The sequence below is a fragment of the Orycteropus afer genome, unplaced genomic scaffold (assembly GCF_000298275.1).
Source record: "Orycteropus afer afer isolate SDZICR_OR568_19922 unplaced genomic scaffold, OryAfe1.0 scaffold00245, whole genome shotgun sequence".
In the NCBI taxonomy this organism is placed as follows: Eukaryota; Metazoa; Chordata; class Mammalia; order Tubulidentata; family Orycteropodidae; genus Orycteropus; species Orycteropus afer.
In genome coordinates, this window is record NW_006921832.1 from 4,941,677 (window position 1) to 4,952,641 (window position 10,965).

The 10,965-nt window shown below is 38.0% G+C and overlaps 1 protein-coding gene across 1 annotated transcript in view; it reads right to left on the reverse strand.

Annotated features, from left to right (window-relative positions):
- The window catches only part of UBXN7 (UBX domain protein 7), a 123,702-nt gene that overhangs the window by 28,817 nt on the left and 83,920 nt on the right, over nucleotides 1-10,965 (reverse strand). Inside the window, exons 4-5 of the mRNA XM_007949410.1 lie at nucleotides 7,514-7,579; nucleotides 5,692-5,804 (exon numbers count right to left, since the gene is read on the reverse strand). Of these exons, the coding sequence (XP_007947601.1) occupies nucleotides 5,692-5,804; nucleotides 7,514-7,579 (179 nt within the window). The remainder of the gene's footprint in view (nucleotides 1-5,691; nucleotides 5,805-7,513; nucleotides 7,580-10,965) is intronic.

Below are 10,965 nucleotides of genomic sequence, written 5' to 3' on the forward strand. Positions count from 1 at the left end.
TTTATGATTCATACAATGGAATGCCTTTGCATAGTCAATAAAACAAAAGTAAACATCTTTCTGGTATTCTCTACTTTGAGCCAAGATCCATCTGACATCAGCTATGATATCCCTTGCTCCACATCCCCTTCTGAATCCAGCTTGCATTTCTGGAAGTTCTCTGTCAATACACTGCTGCAACCATTTTTCAATTATCTTCAGTAAGATTTTATTTGCATGTGATAGCAATGATATTTTTCAATAATTTCCACATTCTGTGGGATCACCTTTCTTTGGAATGAGTACAAATATGGATCACTTCCAGTCAGCTGGCCAGCTAGCTGTCTTCCAAATCTCTTGGCATAGGTGAGTGAGTGCCTACAGCAGGGCATCCATTTGCGAAACATCTCAATGGGTATTCCGTCAACTCCTGGAGCCTTGTTTTTTGCCAATTCCTTCAGTGCACCTTTGACTTCTTCCCTCAATACCACTGGTTCTTGATCACATGCCACCTCCCATAATGGATGATCATCTACCAATTCTTTGTGGTATAGTGACTCTGTGTATTCCACCCATCTTCTTTTGATGTTTCCTGCCATCAGTTAACATATTGCCCATGGAATCTTTATTGCAATTTGAGGCTTAATTTTTTTCCTCAATTCTTTCAGCTTGAGAAATGCTAAGTATGTTCTTCTCTTTTGGTTTTCTAACTTCAACTCTACGCACATTTCATTATAACTGACTTTGTCTTCTTGAGCTGCTCTTTGAAATCTTCTGTTTACCTCTTTTATCCTGATGTTCTCCCATTTGCTTTAGCTATTCTCCGTTGTAGGGCAAGTTTCAGAGTCTCCTCTGACATCCACTTTTGTCTTTTCTTCCCTTCCTGTCTTTTTAATGACCTTTTGCTTTCTTCATGAATGATGTTCTTGATATAATCCCATAATTATTCTGGCTTTTGGTCACTGGTGTTCAATGCATCAAATCTATTCTTTATATGGTCTCCAAATTCAGGAGGGATAAAATCAAGGTCACATTTTGGTCCTCATGGAGTTTTAATTGTTTTCAGTTTCAACATGAACTTGCATAAGAGCAGTTGATGGTCTGTTCCACAATCAGCTCCTGGCCTTGTTTTGGCTGAAGATATTAAGCTTCTCTCCATCACCTCTTGCCACAGATGTAGTCAATCTGATTCCTGTGTACTATATCTGGCAAAGTCCATATGTATAGCTGCTGTTTGTGTTGTTGAAAAAAGGTATTTGCAATGAGTAAGTCACTGGTCTTCACAATTCTATCATGCGATCTCCAGCGTCATTTCTATCACCAAGACCATATTTTCCAACTACTAGTGATTCTTCCTTGTTTCCAACTTTTGCATTCCAATCACCAGTGATAATTATCATATCTTGATTGCATGCTCAGTCAATCCAGACTGCAGAAGTTGGTAAAATTCTTCAATTTCCTCATCTTTGGCTTTGGTGGTTGGTGCATAAATTTGAATAGCAGTAATATTAACTGGTCTTCCTTGTAGGCATATGGATATTATCTTGTCACTGACAGGATTGTACTTCAGGATAGACCTTGAAACATTCTTTGTGATGATGAATGACACACCATTCCTCTTCAATTTGTCATTCCCAGCATAGTAGATCATATGGTTGTCTGATTCAAAATGGCCAAAACCAGTCCATTTCAGCTCACTAATGCCTAGGATGATATCAATCTTTACGCATTCCATTTCATTTTTGACAACTTCCAATTTTCCTAGATTCATACTTTGTACATTCCATGTTCCAATTATTAACGGGTATTTGCAGCTGTTTTTTCTTGAGTTGTGCCACATCCGCAAAGGAGGTCCTGAAAGCTTTACTCCATCCACATCATCGAGTTTGGCTCTATTCTGAGGAGGCAGCTCTTTCCTAGTTATATTCTGAGTGCCTTCCAACCTGAGGGGCTCATCCTCTGGCACTATATCAGACAATGTTTCAGGGCTATTTTTCAGTAATGTATCAGGTAGTATTTCACCTCTATTCTTAAGGTTTTCACTGGCCAATTCTTTGAAAAGTAAATGGCCTCCTCCTTCTAAGTCTGTCTTAGGCTGGAAGCACCACTTAAACCTGTCCACCATGGCTAACCCTGTTGGCACCTGAAACACTAGTGGCACACCCTCCAGCCTCACAGCAACACACAAGCCACCAAAGGACAACAAAGTGACCGACGAGTCCGTCTCCCTTAGCTGTTCCAAACTGCTCCATTCCCACTTCCCAACCTTCCCTACCAGGTCTGGCCCTCCAAAAAGCCACCTGCTGCCGCTTCCTGGCCTTCCTTACCAGCTCCAACCCTCCAAAAAGCCATCTGCCGCTGCTTTTCCACCAGAGGAAATAGTGGGAGACTAATCAATCTCTCTCCCAGTCCTAGGCAGATATAGAGGGAAAATATTATGTCCAATAAACATACATGCATAGAATAATGTCAAAAAGGAAATATGTTAAAATATGCATGGTACTTTTTTATTGAAGGGAAAATTATGATTTTATTATTTTTCCTTTCCTGTTTGCTAATTTTTCTATAACTTCTTTAATTTGAATAAAACTAAAAATAAGCTATAAAGTTTATTTAGAAATGACATCATTATTTATTATTGAATAGGCTCCACTTTTAGCTAGAATATTTTTACTTGCATTTATATTAAGTCCCTGTGTCCACAAATACAGGACAGTAGAAAGAAGAAAACCTAAAAATGTCCTCTTGTCCAGGTCAGACCACTTGAACTAAGTGCCTTGCTCACTCAGCCCAAGCCACACTGGTGTTCTCAGCTGTACCAGAAATATAGTAAGCTTTTTCCAACATATCTGCTCTTTCCTTGGATTGTCCCATGGTTTACATTCCTTCACTTCAGTTTTCTACTCAAACCTCATACTATCAAGAATCTTCCCTGATCCTCCTACATAAGTCTTCTTTCCTCACAGTTATAAACATGTAACAAATCCATAAAATCAACCTTGCTTTCAATTTGTCTATACCTTAATGGTCCCAAACTGAGTCCCCTCTCTCCTTTTTTTTATCCTACTATAATCTGAAATTTATATATCTGTATTTGTTGTTTTTGTACACAATTTGTTTCTCCTACTAGATTATATACTGTGATGGCAAGGACTTTGTATAAATTTGTTTACCATTATATCCCTCTTGCAGAAACTGCTTATAGTTGTTAACAAAAACTGATTCTCCTCTTCTCCCTGTCAGTAACACAACTTCCAATTTTATATTCCAGTGTCTCTTGCATTTAAAGGGTGGCCACATTGCCAAGTTCTGGTTAATGGCAAAAGTAATGTGGAAAACTTCTAAGTTGTGCCTTTAAAGGGAGAAGGTGTACCCTTCTCAGGCTCTTACCTCCTCCATGCTGGCTGGGAAGAAAACGTGGCAGTAAGCCATCTTGAATCATGTGGATAAGAGCAAGCAAGATTTAGGGATGGCAGAATAAAATAGGAAAAACTGTACCCTTAATAACTTTATAGAGCAGAACCATCCTAATAGCCTAGATTTCTATCTTGTATAAGTTACTGTTTGTTGTTGTTTTAAAATGTGGTATCTATCACATGCAGTCAAATCATTATCCCAACAAATAAGAACTCCATCACTAAGAACAAGACTAGCACCTGTTAACACCAAGGCCAGCACCCTAGAACAAGAAAGTACTTAATAAATATTTATTGGATGAACAACTGAGTAATCAGTCTCTCATCTGGTTAGCATGAAGTCCCCCTGAATATGATCATGCTACATACACTAAGAAAATCTAGTCTTTAACCCTATAAAAATATAACTCAGATCTACATCTAATATGGTGAACAAATCTCTGGGCTCTGTATGATCAGCCAGCAGATACTCCTCTGATTTTAATCTTCATTTCTCTATATTCAGTGCCTTGTTTTGCATATTGCCTTCCTAATTTTTATAAAATTAATGGGCTTAGCTTTAAATATAATTAAATGACTCATCACAATTAAATGGTATAATTTAAAGACTTGTAGATTGTAAAGTTTAATATTATCAGGGAGAAAAATGAGTATTTTATTGCATGCAAACAATCCATGTCACAGGGGAAAAAACAGGTATATAACTTAAAATGAACTACCTCAGAGAACAGTATCAAAACAGATTCAAAATTTCCCTTAATAAACAAACAGAGGAACTACTTTTTCTGAGCCCAAAGTAACTAAATTAAATTAAGCCCCGAGTTACTGCAGTAAGTCCCAGGGCAACTCAGAAGGCTAATGAAATTGGAAAACATGTTGTAACAGATTCAGATCCTTCTTGTCTTTCATTTTTCTGCTATTCTCTCCTGATGGCTGTATTATCACCAAGATAATAGAAAGGATAGGCAGATAAGATGCGTGGAACTGAAGCTGTTATGTTAAGACCAGGAAGGAAAGAAGAAAACTGAGGAGACAGCTAACCTGACATCTTTTCGCTGATAACATGAACATCAACAAATCCCTCAACTTCAAAGGCACAATGAGATGTTAAAAGTAACTTCAAGAGTTCTGGAAGCAGAACCTGAAATCAGTGCATTGTCCTCAGAAGTTGGATAGGACAGTGTTAGTCACTAGTGAATATGGACTAGGTTACTATGCCTCCTAGTTCCTCTAACTCTTCATCTGTGAAATGACAGGACCCAGTCATACAAAAACAAAAACAAGAAACTCCAGACTTATTACATGAGAGAAAAAAAAAAAAAAAACTCGTTTGATCAAATCACTATCAATTGGGTTTTCTGTTACATGCTGACAAACACATTGAGGTTTTACAATTTAGAAAACTGAAACTGAAAAACAAGCTTGCAGTTAAGTTTCTTATTCTAAATACTTCATTTACACTAGTATAAGAATAGGTTAAAAGACAATTCTTAAAAACATGATCATAATTCATTCTCAAATATGTAGCTGGCATATATAATTTTCAGTTATTCCTAGATCTAGTTTATCCTAACAGATAAGACTTACATGAAATTGAAGTGATTTATATTTATGGAAATGTTATCTGATTCAAAGGATCATTAGCATACTATTCAATGCCCTAAAACATGCTGTTTGAACACCTCAACTGAAGAATATTTAAAATCTTAAACTAACTGATTGAACAAGTATCATGTTCCTATTAAGTACCAGAGACTGGGTCCCAAAGATTATCAACATGAAAAGAATTATGTTCCTCATGCCATCATTAAGATTATAATGTAGCATAAAATCAAATAAACCTAGTCTGGGAAGATTTTTCTTAGGCTATAGCCAAGATTAAACCCAAAAGAACTATGAGAGAGAATATTTCTGCAACGAGAGATATTCTTTTAAAACGCACTAGGATCCCCATAAAAGTATGGGCAAAAGATACCTAAAAACAATTCACAGATACTGTCTCCATACTAATTAAAGAGACATAAACTTGGGGTGGGGGGGGGGAATTTATCAAACTAACAAGGATTCTAAAATGATACCACACAAGACTAATAAAAGGGTTTCATCCAACTCTTTTTAGTATATGAAAGCAATTTCATCTATTGCTGTTATATATCAATTTTAGGTATATCATTTAGTAATACTTAAAATGCCAAGTCCCTACCTGCAGATAGTTTTTTTTGCTCTTAAAAAAGAAAACAGCATTAAAAATACAGAAGGATTCTGTACTTAAGGCTTAGAATTTTCAACAACTTACTGTTTCAAAGCTGCCTTTATGCATCAAGTCAATGGGTGGCCTGAAGAGATCTGCAAGGGTAGTTAGTTTCTTATCTATTGCTCCTCCATTTCTTAACTCTTGCTCTTGCCGAACTGTAACACAGGAAGATGAAAAAGGTTCAGTTATCCATACAATAAAATACTGTCACAGATCTCACAATAATAAATTCTTATTACCAATTAAAACAATTACTACAAAGATCTAATGCTGACACTGAAAACAAAAGGGGTGGGGGGAATCCTAAAACTTGTTTTTTTATATCCAAAGTCAAGAATAACAAAGAAATCTAAATTAATTTAAAATAGAGTCAACCTATCTAAATCATTTCCTTAAAATATTCAAAATTAATTTTATCACAGAAGAAAATTTTCATTTTCTTATATCTAGTTTTGAAAGGATCCTAATTCTTTTTCTGATGTTTCTAGTTAAGGAAAAAAAAACCCAAAACCCATTGCCTTTGAGTTGATGCCAACTCAGAAAATCCCACTGGGTTTCTGAGTCGGTAAATGCTTACAGAAATAGACTGCCTACTCCTCCTTCTGTGAAGTGGCTGAAGGATTTGAACTGCCAACCTTCTGGTTAGCAGTCAAATGCCTTAGGCCCTGAACCAGAGCTACTTGTTTCTAGTTATACTCCTAATTTTTAAAGATTCTGGCATTGGTGGATGATGACTACTGCGTCACCCTCTACTGGAAGGGCACCTAGGTGATCCGCTCACTTTTAGGTTCCAAGCCAACTCTCCCTCAAAAATTCTAAGACCTATTTGTGCCTCAATATGCTCATTAGAAATCAACTACAAAATCAAGCATGGTCCAAGAGCCTCTCATATAGTCTCTAAATTCAATTGTTCTTTCTTTAGAATTCCATTGCCAAATCACTATGTGTCCTCAAAAAGTGTAAGGCCAAAATTCTCATTCTAACTCATTCCACAGAAAGAGAAAATCTATTCCAAAGAACTTGGGATAATATTTAGCCAAAATGTTAATAGTGGCTGCTTTAGGTGGTATACAATTTTCTTCTATTTTTCAATACTCTACAATAACCACTTTCATTATGGTCATTTCTTCCACTGATAATATAACAGAATCCTGAAAGAAATCAGTTTATTATTCTCAGCATTTAAGGGCTCCAGCTTTCACATATCATCTCCACCACCTCTTATAACCAAATAGGTAGAGCATGGAACAATTACGCTCAAGGGGGAGTTAACAACAATCATAAAATGATTGAATTAATACTTCCACTTTTTAAATAAGGTGAATCCTCAAAATAACTGGGTCCACTATTTTCAAAATACATAAAGCAAAGCAAGATCGTGACCTATAGGGGGATATATGGGTGCTACCCTCCACTCCCCATGGCTTTATTTTGTCTTGAGAGAGAGAGTTGTTGTTACTGGCTACAGAAGTTTTTTAATTACCTTTAAGCTCACATTAAAGCCTGCAAATGGAAAATAAAAAAGGTCTAGTCTTAGAACCAGGAGCTCTGGTAGCATAGTGCCTAAGGCACTTGACTGCTAACCAGGAAGGCTGGTGGTTCAAACCCACCAGCCACTCCTTGGAAGGATGGTTGGGCAATCTACTTCCACAGTGATATCGCCTCAGAAACCCAAGGAGGGGTTGCTTTGAGTAGGGTCCAACTCAACAGCACTTAACAACAACAGTCTTAGAACCTGTAATCACTCTTTAATTACGAAAGTCCTCAGGAAAGCATTACCATACTTATTATGATTACGCTACACATGAATTACCTAGAAGAGATAAGTGACAAAGGTAGTAGTAAAGTGGTCATAGATACCTACTAGTTTCAGTTTGAAAATCCCGGAAACCGTCAAATATTGAACGTGCAGGCCGTCGTCTTTTAGGAGCTTGGGAGAGAAGAAAATAGAATTGCTTCAAATTTTTGAAACATTACTCTTGAAACTTAGCTATAAAACTTATTAATAAATATTATTTCTTTAAAACATTAATAGATTTATAATGGTGTCCTCCATCAAAAACAATAGTTTTTTAAAAAGTCATACTATTTAAACCAATCAACTTCAGTCCAACTATTTCATTTTACAAATGAAATTTAAGGCCTAGTTAACAGACTTGACCAAACTTGTGTAAAAAAGAATCAAACAGTGGTACCAGAAAGAAAGAAGACTTTGAGTTAAGACTACACGTGGAGATGAAGCTACACACATGTTGTAAATACACAATACAGGATAGTCTAAGGGATCTGGCCCATCCTGTGGTATAACACTTCAGTAACACTAAGTTCTAAACTGTAAAACTTAAAAATTACTTCTCAGTGAGTTGATACATATGTAGACTTATATAAACACCAAAAACATTTTTAATTTTGGGAAAAAAAATTTTTTCCACACTTACCTAATGCTTTAGTGACAGAAAGGTCATTAAATAGAACCAAAGTCTCTGATACCCCTATAAAGTATTTATTAGCCAATCCTTATATAAGGTCTTCTTGTTGTTTTTGTGTGCTGTCAAGTCAGACCCAACTCATAGTGACCCCTCCTTGGGTTTCCGAGACAGTATCACTATGGAAGTAGATTGCCCAACCTTCCTTCCGAAAAGTGGCTAAGGAGTTTGCACCAGCCTTCTGATGAGAAGTCAAGTGCCTTAGGCACTACACTTCCAGAGCTCCTTATAATATAATGAGGGCGTTATTTTCTTATATGCACATGTTCTTAAACTTAACAAGAAATTAGCACATCATTTATGTACATTCTAATAAATAAAGACTTTTAATAATTCTTCAGTATAGGTAAGTTGTTAGTTGGCTCATGGCAAAGCCCAACAAACATGTAACTACATCAATGCTCCAAATTAATGATTAGTAGCAAGATTAGAGAGTATAAAAATCATGAATCCCATGCCAGAGCACTTTTGCAACAGTCTGCATTTGCCCTTACACAGTGTAATTATTTATATCCAAGAAATATTAAAAGCAAAATATAACAAACAAAAAATGTAAAACCACATGTAAAAAACCACATTTTATTTAAAATATATCTATATGTATACCATATACTATATGTATACCAGGAGCTCTGGTAGCATAGTGGCTAAAGCACTTGACTGCTAACCAGAAGGCTGGCGGTTCAAACCCACCAGCCACCCCTCGGAAGGAAGACTGGGCAATCCTACTTCCGTAGTGATACTGCCTCGGAAACCCAAGGAGGGGTCGCTATGAGTCGGGGCCGACTCGACAGCACATAACAACAACAACAACCATTCATTCACCCATGTATGTATCAGTATTTATGTTCAAGAATAACAATACTAAGAGTTGAACATTCAAAATGAAGTCGCGCCAGTGACCAGCACACTTTATCCCTCTGGCATCTAAGGTCTTGGAAAACTAGCCACAACAGTTGGAATGAGGAATTTCAGTGCTCTGAACAGCTCACAGAATGAGAGTGAATCAAACACGGAAGAGGAGAATTAGAGTAAAGGCACAGGGAGATTATTTAGGAAAGAGCTACTGGAGGAGGATGGACGGACACCTGAGAGAGGCATTGGAAACGCTTCTGGAGCAGTCACTGTGTGCCAGGCCAGGGTGCCCTCCTGAGATCCCTGAGCCAAGAGGGACAATGCCTTATAACAGCTTACCAGCAACCACTCTAATATTCCAGTGGGTGGTTGCAGAGACCTGCCTCCAGCAGCTGATCTTGATTTTTTGAAGGTAATTTGGATCTTCTGGGTGCTGGCAGTGGGCACGGACACCTCCGCTGACATTCGGAGGAAAACTTAATGTTGCCACAGGAAGGGTAGCTCCCTCCCCTTCCAGCGGATCACAGAGTGGACTGAGGTCAGACTGGGAGACATCATGCTTTTCTTTGTCACAGAGATCGGGACAGCAGGTCACTAGCAGGTACTCCCCCTACCCTAACACAGCTAAAACTGCATGCATCTTTGGCACCGCAGCTGGGCAGTATCACAGACAAACTCCAGAACAGGCCATTAGCGGTCCGGCAGGATTACGTCAGCACTGCAGGCAGACAGAACAGGGAGAGGGAAGAAACCGCACTCCTGGAATTTTTGCCTTGGAGCCATTTTTTGGCGCTGTAGGGCCACAGAGGCGAGATCTTTGAGTGTGCCTGAAACTGGTGGAAATTTGCGACGCTCTAACAATAAGAATCTTTCCTAGGGTTGAGCTGCAGTCCTGCAAATAAATACGTCATTAAAAATAGCCTGCTCAAAGCCCTAGAAACTGACCCCAGCAACACCAAGCTTTCCTTCTTCCGCTCCCACCTTCTCCGCCAATATCTTCACTCACTCAATAGAAGAAAACATATTAAGCCAAATACCACAAAACCTCCCGCTTTGAACTCTAAACCCTCTTTACGACAAATAGAAACACATATCCACATTACACACAGTGATTCTACCACCACAAAAAAAGACAGCAGAGCGACCCAACACACTTGAATCAGTAATAAAATAAAACGCACCAGCTTCACCTTTTCAAAATATTAAACCATAAAACCAAGACAAAACAAATCAACACGTAACCAGCAGCTAGTGACAATCTAAAGAGACATCGCTCTACCAGATTCCAGGGACTAAAGAAGAGGTTCTGTTTTCCAGTAACCCCAACAACTCTCCAGAAGTGTACTGCACGACTGAAAAGCTCCTAGTATACCCCTTCCTTTTTTTTTTTCCTTCTCTCGTGGCTAACCCCATCCCTTGTTTGTTTGTTTTTTTGTTTTGTTCTGTTTTTGGTTTTATTTTCTTTTGTATTGTTCGTTTGTTTCTTTGTTTTCTTTATTCATTATTCTCCTTCTCCACCTTTTTACTCTCAGTGACCTATCCCCAGATACTGCAGATTTATCTCTTTTCTTCTTCTTTTCCCCTGTTTTTCTTTTTCTAGGTTACTGGTCCTGTGTGATTTCAGGGTGTATTTCTTGTCCATGTGTTTTTAGGTTTTTTGATGGCTATTCAATTGTAATTTTTGCCTAACTGACAGTGAGACAGCAACAGTCCTCAGAAGATACAAGAACACCCACACCTCCTGCAACTTCACTTACTGAGTAAGAACCAGCACCTCTTTCTCCACCAACGGGCCAATGATGAAAAACCACCAAGAAGAGCCTGAATCACCATTGGCTGCTCATTCACAACCAATTAACAGAGATCTTAATACAATACCACGATGCCTCGGAAACAACAGACCATCACAGTCCACACAAAGAAGCAGGATAAAGTGGTAGAAACAAGGGAGCAGGATACAGACCCAGAACACATT